Consider the following 22,114-nt stretch of genomic DNA (forward strand, 5'->3'; position numbering starts at 1 on the left):
GGAGTCCAAGGGCTTCAGTGTATATAGTTTTTTTTATCTTACATTTGTTGTTTATTATAAAAAGTCCATAATTCAGACACATTTAAAACATTGTTGCTGCTGTTGCTGAAGAAATAATATTTATTTATTATATTTATTTATAATTTATTTATAAAGTTATATAAAAGAACATTGCTGCTGCTGTTGCTGAATAAATAATATTTATTTATAAAGTTATAAATAATAAAGCAATGTCGATAGAGTACCGAACCGTTAAGTAGTATCGATAAAATCCTAACGATACCCATCCCTAGGTAGAACACACATATTTTGAATGCCTTCGGCACACTTCAAATGAGCCATTTTAATCTAGATTGCAGATAGATTAATCTAGATTAAAAAAATGTATCTATGCCCACCTCTACTTTATATTAGGGATGTCCCGATCCGATCACGTGATTTTCAAAAGATCGGGATAAAAACAGAAAAAAATCTTTATTTTTTTTTATTTTTTTTTAACAAACATGACCATGTTCACGTCTTAAACTCATACTGAGGCCTTAGTTTTGGTTTTAAATTGCATATCATCATTCTATATTTATTGTCACACAGAGCAGAAGAATTTTGCCAAAACAAACGCATTACCTTTGATTTAATTATACATCAAATGATTTATGTCAAGGATGAGGGACATCCACTAGTTGCAGAACTTGCAGTCACCTGATTTTTACAGATGATGGCGCCATTGCTCTCATGAAGCAGCAGGTTGGAGGCGGAGTTTTTAGATTACTCCGGTTGCAATGCCTCGCTTGAATGAAGTTAACTTTTCACCTGGATAACGTCAACATTCAGGGTGAATGTAATGTGAGAAATTGGGATGGGTTTTTTTTTCTTTTTTTTCAAATTTTTTTTTTAATCGGATCGGGAAAGATCGGTATCGGTAGATACTCAAAATCACATGATCGGGATCGGACGGGAGCAAAAAAATTTGATCGGGACATCCCTGCTTTATATATATATATTTATTCAAATGATTAATCCTTCACTGCACTGTCTTTTTCCTGTGTCTGTTGTTGCTGTTGTTATGTGAAAAGAAAATGTATGGAAAAATGCATACTCTGTAACGCTGAGACAATTACCAATGTGGTTACACATATGGCTTATTAAAGGAATCTGAATCTGAATCTGAATCTGGTAGTGGACTACCCCCCTATCATTCCACTTGGGCTGTGGGGGGTGCTTCATGTGTGAAAAAGTCAACTGAAGGCATGCAATTGGTCCACTGATGGATACATTTCTTTTTTTTTTTAAACTTTGACCAGTCAGCTGGTTCTTTTAGCGTTTATCGCTTTTTCTGGTCAAGCATGACCGACAGAAACAGGTTGAATGGGGTATAGATCGGGGGAAAGACACTCTGAGAAAATACGGCGAGTCCGGGAGTCGAACTTGTGTACCCCAGATCCGTGACGCGCACGGTTGTCCCAGACGCCGAAATAGCGTCCGAGGTACGCGGTGAGCTACTGGAGCTCCCCGTTGGATACATTTCTTAGGCAGCAAGCCTCCCTGGTATGCGCGCCATTAGCGTTAGCCACGCTTCTAGGCCTCTTTGCTTTTGGAAAGAATGATTTATAAAAGAAATTTAAAAATTATAATCCTTTCTTTTTTTTTTGCATTCGACTAAGAGGTTGGCAGTCGACTACGGCTCCTTTCGATCGCTTAGTCGACTATTCGACGAATCGAGGTCAGCCCTAGTGAACACCAAGAAGTCCAGTCCATGTCATGTCTGTGGACTATGAGTGAGTCCTTACATACTGTGTGAGATCACTCCTGAAAATATCTACTCACCCCTCCTCTGTTGGTGAGCATTAGGACCATCTTTACTCTCTCTGTGAGGGGGGGGGGGTGAGAGAGAGAGAGAGAGAGAGAGAGAGAGAGAGAGAGAGAGAGAGAGAGAGAGAAAACCAGCAACAACAGCAAAGCAAGTCTGCATTTAAATTGTGTTTTCATTTGTTCAAACAGTTTCATCACATTCAGAAATAGTTTCCTTTGACTTTCATTTAGAGATAGTTGAGAGAGATATATATAGAGATAGATAGAGTTGAGATACAGTAGATAGAGAGAGAAAGAGAGTTGAGAGATCGATAGATAGAGAGTTGAGAGTTGAGAGAGTTGAGAAAGTTGAGAGTTGAGAGTTGAGAGTTGAGAGAGTTGAGAGAGTTGAGAGTTGAGAGAGAGTTGAGAATGTTGAGAGTTGAGAGAGTTGAGAGTTGAGAGCGAGAGAGTTGAGAGAGTTAAGAGAGTTGAGAGAGTTGAGAGAGAGTTGAGAGAGTTGAGAGTTGAGAGAGAGAGTTGAGAGAGAGTTGAGAGTTGAGAGAGAGTTGAGAGAGAGAGTTGAGAGAGAGTTGAGAGAGAGAGTTGAGAGAGTTGAGAGAGAGTTGAGCTAGTTGAGAGAGAGAGTTGAGAGAGAGTTGAGAGTTGAGAGTTGAGATAGTTGAGAGAGAGAGGTGAGAGCATTGAGAGAGAGAGAGAGTTGAGAGAGTTAGAGAGAAAGAGAAAGAGAGACATATAGAGAGAGACAGAGAAAGAGAGACTTATATATATATATAGAGAGAGAGAGAGAGAGAGAGAGAGAGAGAGAGAGAGAGAGAGAGAGAGAGAGAGAGAGAGAGAGAGAGAGAGAGAGAGAGAGAGAGAGAGAGAGGGAGAGAGAGAGAAACAGAGAACTGTATAAAAAAAGAAGAAGTTAAAAGACAGGTGTGAAACCACTCATAAAAACGCTGAACACAGCAACACACACACACGCACGCACGCACGCACACACTGGTACACTTGCGCACCATTTAATATTCCTATGCGTTCAAGCTCTCGCCAGACGCACCAAGCTCCTGCCGCCCCAGGTCCGGAGCTTGGTCGTGGGAGGTGTTAGGAGGTTGGCATCTGCAGACCTAAGGCGACGGGTGGGCGTGTGACGGTGGAGGAGGTCGGACAGGTAGGGAGGGGCAAGGTTGTTGAGGGCTTTTTAGATAGAGCCAAGGTCATCGGCCGAGGTGTTAATATCAACAGTCAGCTAGGGAGGGGAGAAACCGTTGCTATGGGGAGAGATAGAGAAAGGACGTTAGAGTGGGTCAGAGGTGACAGGAGACGTAGAGACGTTGTTGCTATGGGCTATCAGCCGTCGCTAGGGACTATACCTTATAGTTGGGAGCTTTTCCGGTTTGACTCAGACTAGGACGCAAATCTGACACGTAGGGAGGTTGAGAGAGAGACAGCAGAAATCCCTTTCACCCTCCGATAGCCGGAGGGTGGGGGAGGGGGAATGCCACAAGATCATTAGCTTCGGCTAACAGGGAAGACTTTTGGCTAACCACTAGGCCTCAACCATCTTCAAACTGATAGCAGGAGAGTAGATTTAAGGAATTCAATAGACCTTCAAAGACTTTTCAGAACTGTTTTCCATCTGGTACAGAAGCTATGTTTATGGAAATAAACATCAACATCAAGGAAAGGTATTACGTTTCCAGTGTGTCGTTTCCTTCTGAGTCGGATGCAGTAACAGGGTAGAGAGAGAGTATCAGTCAGTACGATGAGTAAGAGATAAACACAACACAGACATCACAGGAAACACAGAGAGATTACTGGCTGAGAACCCGATTATCTAACAATATTGTGGGAGAACGTTCAGAATGTTTCCTTTCAAAAGAGACCAGACTCATGCATGTGGTATAAGTAGAAAGTGGTTCAAGAATAAATCGTAAATTACTTTGGCTATGCGATCGCCAGGCGCGTTATGCAAAACTAGCCCCTTTTTTTGCCTGATGGATAAGAAGTTAAGGCCTTAAATTTATCATTTTTATTATCTTTTTCCCCCTTCTTTTTCCGTTTTTCTCCCATCCCAATGTTAGTCGTTATGCCAATTCCCAATCCCCTTCCTGGTCATTGCGCACTCTACCCCCTACCATCGGTCTGGGAGGGCGGAGAATATCACATGCTTCCTCCGACACATATGTACCCAGCCCACCACTTATTTTCACCTGGCAGCGCGGACTCTCACTGGGAGAGTGTAACGTGTGGACGGTCACACTACCTCTCCCAGATCCTTCCCTCGCTGTGCAGGCACCCCGACCGAACTGTAGGAGTCGCTGTTTACAACGACCAGGACCCACCCACGCCGGCTTCCCACCCTCTAACACTGCCAATTGTGTTAGTATGGACGGTCGGCCAAGCCGGAGGCACCACAGCCGGATTCGATCCCACTGGCTCTGTGGTGGTAGACAGGCGCTTAGTCCGCTGCGCTAACCGGCCGCCCATGAATGTAATACTTTTTAATAACCCTCAGATACCCTACACACAAAAAACTGAAAACACAACAACATGCAGCCACACACACACACACACACACACACACACACACACACACACACACACACACACACACACACACACACGCACGCACGCCCACACACACACACACACACACATACACACACTCACACTCACACACACTCACACTCACATTCACACTCACACTCACACACTCACACTCGCACACACACACTCACACTCACTCACAGAGGCCTCACCCTTGTGGAATGGCAGGTAGAGCTATTCTTGCCTCTCTCGCTGTAGAACAGAGACAACAGGAGACAACATGAGATGCACGTTGCGGCACTTTGCGAGTGTCTAGCGGCTCGGGCTGCATTTTTTGCCGAACATATAATATACAGTTCGAAACAGTAACAACAAGTATAAAGCTTAGCTTTGCAAAAAAAAGTATGCAGTCCTCAAGTTCAAGTAAAAAAAAATCCACTTCTCTGCCTGCCCGTTAAGAGGTTAAATACTACTTTTGAATATTAAATACTGAACACTTAAATCCTTTTTAATATTGAATATTGAATATTGAATACTTAAATACTACTTTTTAACATGTCATTTTGAATACTTAAATACGATTTTATATCTAATACTGACTACTGAAATACTATTTCATATTTAAAAGTGAATAATTAAATACTACTTAAATACCTGTTCATATTTAATACTTAAATACCTTTTAATATTTAATATTGAATAATTAAATACATATTGGTTGTGTCCGTGCAGAGAGAGCTGTAGGGACCTTTGGCGGGCCTGGAGATGAGCGAGTCTTCACAGATGTTCCCCAGGCGACAGTAGCCATCGATGAGGTCGGCCATGTTCTCCGCCATGGCCAGGGACGAGGTGTTGACGGACAGGGGCTAGTAGAGGGCGGGGTCAAAGGTCAAGAAGAAATGGACAGGGGGCAGTCAGGTGGCGTAACGGCGATTGCGTTTGTCACCAAACCCCGGAGCGGCTAGATTCGCCTGTTCGAATCCAGCTCACAGCTCCGGGGTTGTCACCAGCTTGGCTGGCCGTTCACACTAATACAATTGGCAGTATTAGAGGGTGGGAGAAGCTGGCGGGGTGGGTCCGGGTCGTTGTAAACAGCGACTCCTACAGTTCAGTCGGGGCGCCTGCTAAGCGCGGATAGGACTTGAGTGGGATAGTGTGATCCTTCCACACGCTACGTCGCTACGCCCTCTCAATGAGAATCCGCGCTGCCAGGTGAAAAGAAGCGGTTGATTGGCTGGACGTGTGTCGGAGGAAGCACGTGGTAGCCTCCACTCTCCCAGACCGACTGTGGGGGGTAAGTGCGCAGCGACCAGGAAGGGGATTGGGAATTGGCATAACGACTAACATTGGGATGGGAGAAAATCTGAGGAAAATGGAGGGGGGAAAAGATCAATAAAAAAAAAAAAAAAAGAAGAAATGGACAGGGTCAATGCTACTGAAATGGATTGGTGTCTGTGTGTGAGAGACAGAGAGAGACATTGAATGAGTGAGAGATATAGACACAGCACAGCACTGTGTGTGTGTGTGTGTGTGTGTGTGTGTGTGTGTGTGTGTGTGTGTGTGTGTGTGTGTGTGTGTGTGTGTGTGTGTGTGTGTGTGTGTGTGTGTGTGTGTGTGTGTGTGTGTGTGTGTGTGTGTGTGTGTGTGTGTGTGTGTGTGTGTGTGTGTGTGTGTACCTGTTTAGCTCCCTGGATGTCAACGGTCATCAGTCCTCGTCCATCAATCTCCTGACACCTGATACTGACGACCTGAGAGAAACTAGCCAGACAGACAGCCTGACACACACACACACACACACACACACACACACACACACACACACACACACACACACACACACACACACACACACACACACACACACACACACACACACACACACACACACACACACACACACACACACACACACACACACACACACACACACACACACACACATTTAGAATCTTTATTTATGTCCACATAAAGACAATGTTTAAAGGACACAAATATTATCAGTGCACTTGTACATTGTGGGTTATTCTGATACAATCGTGCCCAAATTGACAATGGCAACCAAAGTTATACGCACACATGGATGATGAACCTGACAATCAGCACACAGCTCATGGGTACAGATAGCAGCGTCTTCTCCAAATTGCGCGGCTGCCAATAATGCTGACACTGAGCAATATCTTGCTAACGGTTTGGCTCTTCTCTTCGGAAGGCCGGCCATCTGAAGGCCTCTAACACCCAACTTATGAACATGACCCAGGCTTCCTAATATGAAGACTAAAAGTTTACAGTTGTAGCCCAGTTGTGATATGGTATGCTCTAACAGTTGATACATTTCGGTTGTAAAGGCTTCTTCTAGAATCTAGGCTGTAGTCAAACGTACAGCCAACTTCTAGGATGAGAACCTCTCTGTTATTCGCATTAACAACAACAACATCGGGGGTGTTTGCTGAAATATCAGAACAGTGAATTGTCACGACACAGATTGAACATACATGGCTTCACACTGGTGTGCTTATACAGCACTGTTGCAGGTGACCCGAGTATGGAACTGACACTGTCTGCAATCAGAAATATGGACCCTATGCAATTTGCATACAGGCCAAACAGGTCCACTGACGATGCAGTCTCCCAAGTACTGCACAGCACCCTCTCTCACCTGGGCCCTATTCCCCGTACCTGGTTCAACTAAGTCGATCAAGATGTCATTATCCAGCTTCAGTTAACCCGATGTTTGAAGCCGGGATTTTCCTGTTCCTCGAAGGTGGATTCAGTCTCGTTAACTCAAGCCAGACTTGAGACTCTGGATAAGTGCGCGTGCCCGCCTCAGCCGAGAAGGCAGCAAGTGTCGAGAGCAGAGATCCTGATTCTCTAGCGGCATTGATTGATTAATTGATTTAAAACTTTAGTAACATATTGCAGTACGGCTCAATCGCCTCGCCGACAAGTTAAATGCGTTATCTATAGGCTAATTTTAAGTCCCTCATTACCTCAATCAATCAGATTATATTTCTTTAAACTTGCCTGCTGGATTGAATAATCAAATGAGATCTTGCTAGCGAAAATAATTAGTAAAACTGTTATACAGAATAACGATACGGCTCCCTTACCCATTGATTGATGTATGGTCGATCTTTTACTTATCTTCTCTGTGGTGTAACGGGTTCTTCTTTTGACTTTCACGCTGACGACCGGGGTTCGAAACCCAGTCGTCTCCTTCTTTTTGCAATATAGGAATAATTCAATTTGGTGCACGTTGAGAGCTATGTAAAGAATGACATCCTCAATGCATGTAGATTTATAATATTTTAACTTAAAACCAGGCTACCTTTGCGTATAATAATTAATATTATATTCAAAAAAATTATATTGGAAAGACGGGGTTTCGAACACCGGTCGCTGGGTTGCCAGGATTGAGCACTACCGCTGCGCCACTGTGCCAGATGGGATAAATTCATTGTTTATACATTAATGAACGAGAGACCCGTGTTTAGAATATTCTTTATTTTGTTGTTGTTGCACCGAGCGAGCGCCACGGTATATAACGTGCATTATTTAGGACAAAGTGAATTTAGTATCAGCATTTTGGGTCTATTTTACATTTCAAAAGACCCCTCTGGAAGAATGGAGCACAAAAACGTAATTCAGAATGGTATAACGCAGATCCTAGACTGTGGGAATAATTTCAGGAAACGCGCTGTCACTCCTTTGCGGGGGCGTGGCGATGGTTGATCCGGCTAACTTGAACTTAAACCCTGCTTTCGACCAGGCTCAAACTTTTGGATCTGTTGTCATGGTGATTTGGAAAATCCAGGTACGGGGAGCCGGAAAGTCCGGCTTAAGTCAGACTTAACCGAAAGTTATCCGGCTAACTCAGTTATCCAGGTACGGGGAACGGGGCCCTGGACCGTCAGAAGGGGGGCTATGTGAGACTGTTGTTCATTGACTACAGCTCAGCGTTCAACACCATAGTCCCCACCAGACTGGTGGACAAGCTGATCGAAATGGGTCTGAGCTCCGCTCTGAGCGCCTGGATACTGGACTTTCTGAGTGAAAGACCCCAGGCGGTCAGGGTGGGGGGTCAGACCTCCAACACTATCACCCTGAGCATCGGGTCCCCCCAGGGCTGTGTTCTGAGCCCCCTGCTGTACTCACTATACACACACGACTGTGTGGCCAAGTTCAGCTCCAACTCCATAGTGAAGTTTGCAGACGACACGGTGTTGGTGGGGCTGATCTCGGACAACGACGAGAAGGCCTACCGGGAGGAGGTTGAGGTACTGGAACGCTGGTGCCAGGACAATAGCCTGCTCCTGAACATTGGTAAAACCAAGGAGCTGATCGTGGATTATAGGAGAGGACAGCAGGAGACACACACACCACTGAGGATAAATGGGGCCACCGTGGACAGGGTGAGCAGCTTCAAGTACCTGGGGGTCCACATCTCAGAGGATCTGACATGGTCAACACACATAGACACAGTCGTAAAAAAGGCGAAGCAGCGCCTCTACCACCTGAGACAGTTAAGGAAGTTCAGAGTATCGGGGAAGATACTCCAGTCCTTCTACGCCGGAGCTGTAGAGAGCATCTTGACTGGAATGGAAACAGCACGGCACAGGACAAGAAGGCCCTACAGAGAGTGGTGCGCTCTGCCAAGCGTACCACGGGTATTGCACTACCTCCCCTGCAGGCTCTATACAACAAGAGGTGCAAATCCAGAGCCTGCAGAATAATGAGAGACCCTCACCACCCCAATAACAGCCTGTTCCAGCTGCTGAGGTCAGGCAGACGCCTGCGAACACCAGCTACTAGGACAGAGAGGCTTCGGCTCAGCTTCTTCACCCAGGCCATCAGAGCCTTGAACAATGAACACTGAGGGTCACAGAACACTGAACTCTCCACACACAAGCACACATTAGCACACACACAACATACACGCTGTGCACGCTCGCACACTAGCAGCCACTTTAACATGAGAAAGCACTCACTCATGCTGCACACACACACACTTATGGCCACAAAGGAAAGGTCACTTTAAAAATAGTATAGTAACAGTGTATTGCACTACCAAGGGACCTAGCATGTCCTTCATGCTCTGTAAATAACTATGTACAAATACCGTGATGTCCCACTATGTTACCTGGGCCCTGTTTCTTGTACCTGGATAACTGAGTTAGCCGGATAACTTTAACTGGATAACTGGGTTAACCGGACTTTCCGGTTTCATGTACGTGGATTTTCCAAATCACCATGACAACATATCCAAAAGTTTGAGCCTGGTCGAAAGCAGAGTTCAAGTTCAAGTTAGCCGGATCACGCAGAGCCACGCCCCCGCAAAGAAAGTGACAGCCCGTTTCCTGAAACTATTCCCACAGTCTACGATCTGCATTATACCATTCTGAATTACGTTTTTGTGCTCCATTCTTCCAGAGGGGGCTTTTGAAATGTAAAATAGACCCAAAATGCTGATACTAAATTCACTTTGTCCTAAATAATGCACGTTATATATACCGTGGCGACGGTGGCGCTCGCTCGTGCGATGTACACATTATGTGGTTATTTTAATTGTAACTGGGATTAAGATGTCTGATGAGATGCGCTGTTTGACGGATTTGAGAAATTGAATGAGCCGTTGACGTCACATTAATGAATGAGGATAAAGAGATAAACTTCATTCAAAACAAAGGATATTCTAAACACGGGTCTCTCGTTCATTAATGTATAAACAATGAATTTATCCCATCTGGCCCAGTGGCCCAGCGGTAGTGCTCAAGCCTGCCAACCCAGCGACCGGGGTTCAAATCCTGGTGTTTCCAATATGATTTTTTTGAATATAATATTAATGATTATACGCCAAAGTAGCCTGGTTTTAAGTTAAAATATTATAAATCTACATGCATTGAGGATGTCATTCTTTATATAGCTCTCAACGTGCACCAAATTTAATTATTCCTATATTGCAAAAAGAAGGAGACGACTAGGGTCTCGAACCCCGGTCGTCCGTGTGAAAGTCAAAAGAACAACCCGTTAGACCACATTGGAGATAAGTTAAAGATTGACTATACATCAATCAATGGGTAAGAGAGCCGTATCATAATTCTGTATAACAGTTAACTAATTATTTTCGCTAGCAAGATCTCATTTGATTATTCAATCCAGCAGGCAAGTTTAAAGAAATATAATCTGATTGATTGAGGTAATGAGGGACTTAGAATTAGCCTATAGATAACGCATTTAACTTGTCGGCGAGGCGATTGAGCCGTATTGCAATCTGTCAATAAAGTCTTAAATCAATTAATCAATCAATGCCGTTGAGAATCAGGATCTCTGCCATCGATACGTGCTGGCTTTTCACCTAAAACGGCCGCGCGCATTTAGCCTGAGTCGCAAGTCTGGCTTGAGTTAACGAGACTGAATCCACCTTCGTGAAACAGGAAAATCCCGGCTTCAAACATCGGGTGAACTGAAGCTGGATAATGACATCTTGATCGACTTAGTTGAACCACGTACAAGAAACAGGGCCCTGTTTATTGCACAATGTTGTTTATTGTTATTGGATTCCATTATATGTTGTACTACTGTATTGCACATCGTTGCGGGCAAGACCACCCGCATTTCATTGTATACTTGTATGCCGTGACAAATAAAACTCTTGACTTGACTTGACTTGATCCACGATCCTATCATGCCTACAAATGTAAGGTCCTCTGTATTGCATGACAACCATTGAGTATGTGAGACATGGTTGCTGTTGTCTGTAGGGGTGGGAATCGCCAGAGACCTCACGATACTATCGTGATACTTGCGTCACGATATGATAGTATCGCGATACTAAATATATCACGGTACGCTGAGTATTGCGGGAATTTCTTTTAATACATTTTTATTTTTTGATCAAATTCTATTTATTACCTTTTTTCAACTGCAAAGTAAAACTTTGTCAACATGTTTTATCTAATAAAATAAAGTTCAGTCTGTTCATCTCACTTCAATAATTTTTATTGCAGAACATGGTATTTTCTCAAGCAGACAGATGTAAACACTGTAATCTGTGTTGCTTGCATGTACCTGACAAACTGAACTGTTTGTATTACAGTCATATTCCAACTTAACTGAATGTGTGTGTGTGTGTGTGTGTGTGTGTGTGTGTGTGTGTGTGTGTGTGTGTGTGTGTGTGTGTGTGTGTGTGTGTGTGTGTGTGTGTGTGTGTGTGTGTGTGTGTGTGTGTGTGTGTGTGTGTGTGTGTGTGTGTGTGTGTGTGTGTGTGTGTGTGTGTGAGCAAGAGAGAGAGAGATAGTTCTCCAACTTGTGTGGGTTGCAGTGATCTCCTGGTTGTTCCCCACCTAGGTTATCTAACTATTGGCCTGGCCTGATTCTAAGTTCAGTGGCCTGACTGCATAAAAAAATACAAAATAAAAAAATAAAATCTTTTTTTCTTTTGTGGAAATCATCTGGTGACCCCCCCACGACGGCTCATGACCCCCACTTTGGGAACCACTGACATACGGTACTCCATCATGGCTACATATCACAAGTAATGATACATCCTGCACCTTGTCTGCCACACATTATATCAACACTGTGATTATTGTAGATTAGACTCATTACATCCACACTGTGCTTATTGTAGTTTATACTCATCACATCCACACTGTGATTATTGTAGTTTATACTCATCACATCCACACTGTGATTATTGTAGATTACTAAGATTAGACTCATCACATCCACACTGTGATTATTGTAGATGTAACTCATTACATCTAAGGCTGAGCCAATAGGCCATTGGGAAGAATCGATAAATCGGGACTAAATTATCGCTAAATATCGATATTTTTATTAGTATTAAAAAAAATATTATTACAATGTTTTTATTTTTTTATTTAAAAAACAAATGTAGTTTATTTTGCAGCAATTCTTTGTCGTTGCCGCCATCTTTAGTGTTACATATTTCCCCATTCAAAACTACCATAGTGATCCTTCGCATTTTATAGTCGGTGGTCTCTGGATGTGATGGAGGAGTGCGCTGCATATTGAATGCACAGTGCAGAGTTGCAATTCAACTGAATTTACATGAAATGGGGATGTTTTAACTAAAACATGCCACAAGACCTAGTATTTTAGTATAGTATAAAGTAAAAAAAATTGTTTTACACATGCAAAATAAATCGATAAGTGATGCCACATATCGATTTCGCGCTGTGGTCTCAGCCTTAATTACATCCACACTGTGATTATTGTAGATGAGACTCTCCAGCTCACCTTGGAGTTCTTGTCTAGTCGTTGGCGGATGCCCTCTGGTCCAATAAGCAGGTCCACAGCCAGACTCCAACCTTGCTACAGAGACACACACACACACACACACACACACACACACACACACACACACACACACACACACACACACACACACACACACACACACACACACACACACACACACACACACACACACACACACACACACACACACACACACACACACACACACACACACACACACACACACACACACACACACACACACACACACACTTAGTAATTTAGCTGACGCTTTTATCTAAAGCAACTTAGAAGTTATGTACAACAAGTCATCAGGAAGGGTACAACTCTGGCAGTTAAGGGCCAGTAATAGAATAGAATAGAATAGAATAGAATAGAATAGAATAGAATAGAATAGAATAGAATAGAATAGAATAGAATAGAATAGAATAGAATAGAAATACTTTTATTATCCCGAGGGAAATTTGACACTGCAAATCGCTCAACATTAAACATTTAGACAGAACAGGTCACAAATAAGAATAACAAAACAAATCAAATTGCCTAAGATAAGAGTAGAATAAAATAGAATAAAAATGGAATAAATATACAGTAAATAAATACAGTACAAATATACTGAGGTCTACAGTAGGTGTAATATTGCACAGTGCTGTTTCAAAAGTAAGAGTCCAGGAAGATGGTATCTGTCACTCTGTGCTCAGTGATGCAGTGAGGCACAGTGATGCGTTGTATAGTCTGATGGCTGTTGGAATGAAGGACTTCCTGTGCCGTTCAGTGCTGCATTTAGGTAGTGTGAGCCTAGCACTGAACATGCTCATCCTGTCAGCCAAGTCTGTGTATAGTGGGTGGGAGGGGTTGTCCCTGATGGTCTGGAGCTTAGCAAGGCTCCTCCTCTCCGCCACCCTCGCTAGGGAGTCCAGCTCCACCCCAAACACACTACTGGCCTTCCTGACCAGCTTATCCAGCCTGTGTGTGTCCCCTGCTCTCAGTCCGCTGCCCCAGCAGGTCACAGCGTACAAGAAGGCGCCCGCCACCACCGACTCATAGAGATATATAAATGCACCATTTACCATTTAGAAAATATCAGAATCCACGTGATTTGTGCTGTTGTTGTGAAGGGGGAAAAAACAGATGTGAGTGACTTGAGGAAAATAAAATCAGACCGAGGGTCTAATCTTCGAATTCCAATCTGGCTTCAGAACATCCCACTCCACTGACACATGCCTTCTCTATTTGAACGACCACATCAAACAAGAGGTGGACGCGGGCAAATACTGCGGCATGTTAAAAGCAATTGGTTTTGATAGTCTATCAGTGAGCTGGATGCAATCCTACCTGGAGGGGAGAGAACAGATGGTGGTGGTAAACGGTACCCTATCCCCCCCCCCTCCCAGTGAGCTGTGGTGTTCCAGAAGGAAGCATACTAGGACCGCTACTGTTCCTAACTTATGCAAATGACATGTCGTCAGCTTGTGACTGCAACTTGTTCCTGTTCGCAGACGACTCAGCCCTGCTGGTCTCTGACAAGAACAAGTTACAGGTTGAAAAAACCCTCAGCTCGGAACTCGGCAAAATCTGCACCTGGCTCGCTGACAACAAACTATCATTACACCTGGGTAAAACAGAGTCCATTCTCTTCGGTTCAAATAACAAACTCAGCAAGGCCGACGGCTTCTCAGTTACAGTGGGTGACAATATTGTCACAAGGAAAGATGAAATTACATACCTAGGTTCCATCCTAGAGGCTAATCTTTCCTGTGACAAAATGGCATCCAATGTAATAAAAACAGTCAACCAACTAACTAGATTCTTGTACCGGATGTCCTCTCTGGTAAACAAGAATACCCTGAAGACTCTGGCAGGAGCACTCATTCAAGGGTACTACGACTATGCTTGCACCTCATGGTACCAAAGTAAAAATTACAAACATCACAAAACAAACTGGTCAGACTACTGCTTGACCTTACTCCTAGAACCCACCTCACCCCTGCCCACTTTGACAACCTAGAATGGCTTAGAGTAGAGCAACTTGCAATGGGCCTGGTCTACAAGATACACTACACGACTAAGGTACCCATGTACATGTCAAAATACTTCCCAAAGGTCAGTGAATACCACAACCACAACACCAGAGGGAGCTCCACAAATCATGTAAAACCCATATTCGGCTCAAACAAGGGACTAAACACGTTTCACAATTATGCCACATCAATGTGGAACGCCCTACCCACAGCTGTAAAGGAATGTGAATCACTACCCACTTTTAAAACCACTCTCAAGGAGCACCTACGGGAGACTGCAATTCGAAACTGGCCCCTGTAAATGTCCTAACTCAACCCCCTCCAATGTAAATGTCCTAACCCAATAATACACGAGACCCTCTTCTTGGGACCAAGTAAGGTTTCCTTGTATGTACAGTCCCAACCCCCCACCCACCCCACCTACCCAACCCCCCCCCACCTCATCCAATGTACAGTTTATTCGTCAAATGTATCCACCGTTCGGCAAATCAGACCACTCCTCTGTCTTGCTGCTGCCCACCTACAAGCAGAAGCTGAAGCAGGCCCCGCCCACCGTGAAGGAAGTACTTCGGTGGGACGACGAATCAGAGGCCACGCTTTCAGCCTGCTTTGCATGCACAGACTGGAGTGTGTTTGAGGAGCCAGAGAACATCGATGGATACACAGAAGCAGTCTGTGGATTCATCCAAAACTGCACGGAAATAAAAACTGCAAAAAAGGAATACAAGGAGAAGATAGAAGAGCAGCTGAACAGCAATGACACAAGGAGTGTCTGGAGAGGCCTACAGAACATCACAGACTTAAAGGGTTAGGATTAGTGTCTGGAGAGGCCTACAGAACATCACAGACTTAAAGGGGAGGAACAACCACACTCCACACAGCCACCATCGCTGCCTCCCTACCGGATGAACTTAACACGTTCTACACCCCCCCCCCCCCCCCCCCCCCCCCCCAATGACACAAGGAGTGTCTGGAGAGGCCTACAGAACATCACAAACTTAAAGGGTTAGGGTTAGTGTCTGGAGAGGCCTACAGAACATCACAGACTTAAAGGGGAGGAACAACCACACAGCCACCATCGCTGCCTCCCTACCGGATGAACTTAACATGTTCTACACCCCCCCCCCCCCCCCCCCCCCCGCCCGCCTCGCCCCCATCATGCCTATCCCCACCACAGTCATCACTGAGGTGGAAGTGCGCAAGGAGTTCCAGCGCATTAACATCAGGAAAGCGGCCGGCCCGGATGGAATTCCAGGCCGAGTGCTCCGGGCATGCGCGACAGAGCTAGCGGGGGTGTTCACCAAAATATTCAACCTCTCCCTCAGCACTGTATGCAAAGTTCCAGCCTGCTTAAAATCCGCCACCATCATCCCAGTGTCCAAGAAAAGCAAGGTCACTTGTTTGAACGACTGGCGCCCCGTTGCTCTCACTCCCATAATGAGCAAAAGCCTAGAGAGGATTGTGAAGAAGTCCATCCTCAAAGAGATCCCACCCACCCTAGACCCTAGGGCTGGACGGTATGGTCTAAAATTTATATCACAGTATAATTTGAAGCATAGACGGTAACGGTATATATCACGGTATATTAACTTATCTTAAAATGTCTATATAAATGCTTCTGAAGGGGCAAAACACTGGTATGGCAGCTGTTATTCTGTTACAGCTGCTGAGCTATACTATAGCTAATGTCCATCAATATCTTCCTTTTTAATTAAATAGGTTCAAGAATCGAATCAGGATTGTTAGCAGAGCGAGAGAGAGAGATTGATGGGGGAGACAGAGTGAGAGAGAAAGAGGGAGGGAGAAGGCTGCTAGAGTGGAGCTAACGTTAGCTTACTGAGGCTAGTACATCGACAGGCTGCTAGTGTAGCCAGCTAACGTTAGCTTGCTGAGGCTAGTACATCGACAGGCTGCTAGAGTGGAGCTAACATTAGCTTGCTGAGGCTAGTACATCGACAGGCTGCTAGAGTGGAGCTAACATTAGCTTGCTGAGTCTAGTACATCGACAGGTTGCTAGTGGAGCCAGCTAACGTTAGCTTGCTGAGGCTAGTACATCGACAGGCTGCTAGTGGAGCCAGCTAACGTTAGCTTGCTGAGGCTAGTACATCGACAGACTGCTAGAGTGGAGCTAACGTTAGCTTGCTGAGGCTAGTACATCGACAGGCTGCTATTGGAGCCAGCTAACGTTAGCTTGCTGAGGCTAGTACATCGACAGGCTGCTAGTGGAGCTAACGTTAGCTTTCTGAGGCTAGTACATCGACAGGCTGCTAGTGGAGCCAGCTAATGTTAGCTTGCTGAGGCTAGTACATCGACAGGCTGCTAGTGGAGCCAGCTAACGTTAGCTTGCTGAGGCTAGTACATCGACAGTTAACATTACATAAGGTTTTAACGCGATGTGGGCCTTCCAGAATGGCGAGGATGCAAAGCATGTTAGACCATTGGACTCGTCGCAGAGTTTACATTACACATAGAAACTGTACGACTCGCGAGAGAAGTTGTCACACAGCCTTCAAACGCAGGGCGGAAGAGCTAGTTTGCTTCTATTATGAAATGACAATTGCGCTTTGACACACCCACTGCGTGAAGCCTCTAGTGTGCTCCTAAATAACTTTTTCCAGTTCGCACATATCTATTATCTATGACTAATTCTATCTATTTTTAGGGGCAAATACGAGTGAAATAGTCACCCCCTGGCTGTGGTTACATGACGTCATTGCTATTTTAGAGCTGCTCTACCGGTTACAAGGTATAGTCAAAATCCATACCGTAGCGCAAATTCATACCGTTTATACCGTATACCGTTTATACCGTCCACCCCTACTTGACCCCCACCAATTTGCCTATCGACAAAACCGTTCCACAGACGACGCAATAAACACTGCCCTCCACCACGCCCTCATGCACCTGGACAAACCCAACACCTATGTGAGAAAGCTGTTCATAGACTTCAGTTCAGCTTTCAACACCATAGTCCCCTCCATACTAGACACCAAGCTCAGAGACCTGGGCCTCAACCCCAACCTGTGCAGCTGGATCCTGGACTTCCTGTCGGATCGGCGCCAGGTGGTGAGGATGGGCTCCAACATCTCTGACCCCCTGACCCTCAACACAGGAGCCCCTCAGGGCTGCGTCCTGAGCCCCCTTCTCTACTCCCTGTACACCCACGACTGTGTAGCCACACACAGCTCCAACCTGGTGATCAAGTTCGCAGACGATACGACGGTCGTTGGCTTGATCACCAACGGCGATGAGACAGCCTACAGGAGTGAGGTTGTAAACCTGGAAAAGTGGTGCCAGGAAAACAACCTCACTCTCAATGTCGACAAGACCAAGGAGCTGATCATCGACTACAGGTGGGGAGGAGAGGGACACGACCCCATCCACATCAACGGGGTCGCAGTGGAGAGGGTCGCCAGCTTCAAGTTCCTTGGGGTCCACATCACAGAGAAGCTGGACTGGGGAGTGCACACTGGCCACGTGGTGAAAAAGGCCCAACAACGCCTCTACCACCTCAGGCGACTTAAAAAATGTGGCATGGGGCCACAGATCCTCAGGGCCTTCTACAGAGGCACCACGGAGAGCGTACTGACAGGATGCACCACCGCATGGTTTGGAACCAAAGCGACCGCAGAGCACTGGAGAGAGTAGTGCGAACGGCCGAGAAGATTTGTGGAAGCAAGCTACCCACCATAGTCAGTGTCTTCACCGAGCGGTGCGTCATCAAGGCACACAGGATTCTGAAAGACCCCAGCCACCCCAACCATAAACTGTTCGAGCTCATGCCGTCTGGCAGACGGTACCGGAGTCTCAGATCCACCTCCAAAAGAACTTTGAACAGCTACTTCCACCGGGCCAATAGGCTACTGACTGAGAGACTCTGAACCATCATGGTCACGTACAAAATGTCTTGTTAAAGTAATATTGTATAGTATAGGATTATTTTAAGTATATTTGTTGTATTGCAATGCATTGTATTTTTATGTATATAATGTATTTTATGTATATAATGTATATTATTTATTTAATGTATGTGCACACTACTACGGTTGAGGAGCCTAGGAAAACAAGAATCTCACGTTTTCGGAATGTATACATTCTAAAAGCTGTGACAATAAACCTATCTATCTATCTATCTATCTATCTATCTATCTATCTATCTATCTATCTATCTATCTATCTATCTATCTATCTATCTATCTATCTATCTATCTATCTATCTATCTATCTATCTATCTATCTATCTATCTATCTATCTATCTATCTATCTATCTATCTATCTATCTACTCTCTTTTTTAAACTATTTTTGTATCACAAACAGTACTGTATTTGTACATCTGGTATGTCATAAATGTATAGATGTAGCAGTACTGTCTATCTGTATGTCATGTATGTCGTATATGTTATGATGCATTGAAAATGGGGGACCCTGATGTAAACAAGACGAAAGTCTTTCTCTGGTCTGCATCCCCTTAACAATTGTGTGTATTGAGCCGTACTGTATTGTCCTGGACTAAGGATTTGGATAGTCGACTAAATTGGCCGAAATGTACCGATAGTCAACTGATAGTCGACTACCCCCATGAATGCAAAAAATAAAAATAAAATAAAGAAAGTATAAATATATATATATATATATATTTTTTTTTTATTCCATTTGGGCTGTGGGGGTGCTTAATGTCTGAATGAGTCAACGGAAGGCTTCTTGTCCTCTGCAAAAGCATGCAATAGGTCCACTGATGGATACATCTTGATATTTGTCTACTCTAGTGTGTTCATTATACGGGTGAAATCCTCTTTCAGTGCCTCTGTGCCCGTTTTCTTAAGCAGTTAGCCTCGCTGGTATGCGCGCTATTAGCTTAGCTTAATTTAATTAATATAAATTATATATATATATTTTTTTGTCATTCGACTAATAGTCGATTAGTCGACTATTCCACTAATCGGGGTCAGCCCTAGTGTGTAGTGGTACTCTTAACAGAACTCACCACCAGCTCGCAGCTGAAGTTCTCCTGGGTGAAGTGGTAACAGAACTCACCACCAGCTCGCAGCTGAAGTTCTCCTGGGTGAAGTGGTAACAGAACTCACCACCAGCTCGCAGCTGAAGTTCTCCTGGGTGAAGTGGTAACAGTGGCCCAGGGTGGTGAAGAACCTCTCCATGCACTGCTCCTCCTTCAGGGCCGAGTAGCCCTTGAACGTCTGCTGCACCATCTTACGGAGCTGCTTGGGCTGCTCAACACACACACACACACACACACGCACGCACGCACGCACGCACGCACGCACGCACGCACACACACAAAATATATCAAATAATAATAATTATAATAATAATAAACTTTATTTGTATAGCACCTTTCATACAGGAAATTGCAGCCCAAAGTGCTTCACACAGGGTTCCCACAGACATTGCAAAGTTAAATTCAAGGACTTTCTTTTTCATTTAAATGCTGTTTTTTATAGGAGAAAAAATCTGATCCAATATTTATGGCTTAAAACCAATTTCCGACAATTAGTTACACTTTAAATGGAACATTTTTATTTCTTGATTCAGAACAATTTGATCATGGATGAACAACACTTTCTTTTGTAAAATAAATCAAGCACTTTAAGCACTTCAAGGACCTTGTGCGAACCCTGTTCACAGCAGTAGAAGTCTATTTTAGACATAAAAATAGACATAGGCATAAAATGAGCACAACATTGACAGAATAAAAGCAAAAAAGAAAGTGCAGATGTAGAATTCTGTAAAAGTAGACATAAAATGAGTATAACATTGACAGAATAAAATCAGAGCAATAAAATAGCTCTAATTTACAATAATCACAGTGTGGAGAGTGTATTACAAGGCTGAGGTGAAGAGCGTCTTTGAGCACTTGTAAAAACGCTATATAAATCCAATGTATTATTATTATTATTAACAGATCATCAAAGTGACAAAGTGGAGGAGACTGGTTGGAGTCAGGTCATCATGAGTCATTACATGTACATTATATTCTGCTCGTTGTTTTGACTATTTAGGATTTTTAAGTGGTATTTATTTTACCCCCCCTTTTTTATCATTTTGCTCCCATCCCCCGTCATTGTGCCAATTCCCTTCCTACTGTCGGTCTGGGGAGGGTGTAGACCACCACATGTCTCCTCTGTTGGTCTGGGGAGGGTGTAGACCACCACATGTCTCCTCTGTTGGTCTGGGGAGGGTGTAGACTACCACATGTCTCCTCTGTCAGTCTGGGGAGGGTGTAGACTACCACATGTCTCCTCTGTTGGTCTGGGGAGGGTGTTGACTACCACATGTCTCCTCTGTCGGTCTGGGGAGGGTGTAGACTAACCACATGTCTCCTCTGTCGGTCTGGGGAGGGTGTAGACTACCACATGTCTCCTCTGTCGGTCTGGGGAGGGTGTAGACTACCACATGTCTCCTCTGTCGGTCTGGGGAGGGTGTAGACTAACCACATGTCTCCTCTGTCGGTCTGGGGAGGGTGTAGACTACCACATGTCTCCTCTGTCGGTCTGGGGAGGGTGTAGACTACCACATGTCTCCTCTGTCGGTCTGGGGAGGGTGTAGACTATCACATGTCTCCTCTGTCGGTCTGGGGAGGGTGTAGATTGCCACGTGTCTCCTCTGTCGGTCTGGGGAGGGTGTAGACTATCACATGTCTCCTCTGTTGGTCTGGGGAGGGTGTAGACTATCACATGTCTCCTCTGTTCGTCTGGGGAGGGTGTAGACTATCACATGTCTCCTTTGTCTGTCTTCACACTATCTCCCCCAGATCCCCTCCCTGCTGAACAGGGGCCACGACCGACCAGTAGGAGTCACTGTTGCAACAACCAGGACTCATACTCCACCACACTCCACCGGAATGTACGTGGAAATGTCGCATTAAATCAGACAAATGAATGAGTTGCTTTACCTTTATGCTCTCGATCAGCTCTCTGGGGAAGAACAGATCCAGCCCCACGTCCTTCCTGGCGGAGGCGGATCACGTGACACGCCGTCACACAACGTGCAATAAAACAAACACACCCAGGTTTTAGTCTCTTTAGTCGAATCGTAAGGTGAATACATGAATCACTTAAAGGAACACACCGACATCATGGGAAATGTTCTCACCGTCTTCTCCAGAGTCAGACAAGAAGATAGATAGCAGTTTCCTCTCTCTGCGTTCAGTAGAAAGTTATCCTGCTGCAAGTTAGCCTAGCTTAGCACAAATGAATGGAAGCGGATACGGACCATTAGCCTGGCTTAAAACTCCGGGAGAGGTGTTTTTGGCCAAAAGCTAGGCTTGCTGGTCCGTATCCGCTTCCCTTCATTAATGCTAAGCTAGGCTAGCTTGCAGTAGCTCTCTACTGAACGCACAGAGAGGAAACTGGTATATATCTTCTTGTCTGACTCTGGAGAAGATGGTGAGAACATTTCTCATAATGTTGGCGTGTTCCTTTAAACGATGAGAGCTTAAATGATGAC

At 44.7% G+C, this 22,114-nt stretch overlaps 1 protein-coding gene across 1 annotated transcript in view; it reads right to left on the reverse strand.

Moving 5' to 3' along the window:
• The window catches only part of LOC311235746 (protein-tyrosine kinase 2-beta-like), a gene marked incomplete at its 5' end in the record, with an annotated part of 197,699 nt that overhangs the window by 168,885 nt on the left and 6,700 nt on the right, over positions 1–22,114 (reverse strand). The window contains 7 exons of the mRNA XM_084323215.1: positions 1,825–1,865; positions 4,560–4,599; positions 5,096–5,213; positions 6,024–6,122; positions 12,607–12,681; positions 19,735–19,875; positions 21,561–21,615. Coding sequence (XP_084179341.1) covers positions 1,825–1,865; positions 4,560–4,599; positions 5,096–5,213; positions 6,024–6,122; positions 12,607–12,681; positions 19,735–19,875; positions 21,561–21,615 — 569 coding nt within the window. The remainder of the gene's footprint in view (positions 1–1,824; positions 1,866–4,559; positions 4,600–5,095; positions 5,214–6,023; positions 6,123–12,606; positions 12,682–19,734; positions 19,876–21,560; positions 21,616–22,114) is intronic.

Source organism: Notolepis coatsorum, assembly GCF_963971535.1.
Source record: "Notolepis coatsorum genome assembly, chromosome: 1".
NCBI classification, from domain to species: Eukaryota; Metazoa; Chordata; class Actinopteri; order Aulopiformes; family Paralepididae; genus Notolepis; species Notolepis coatsorum.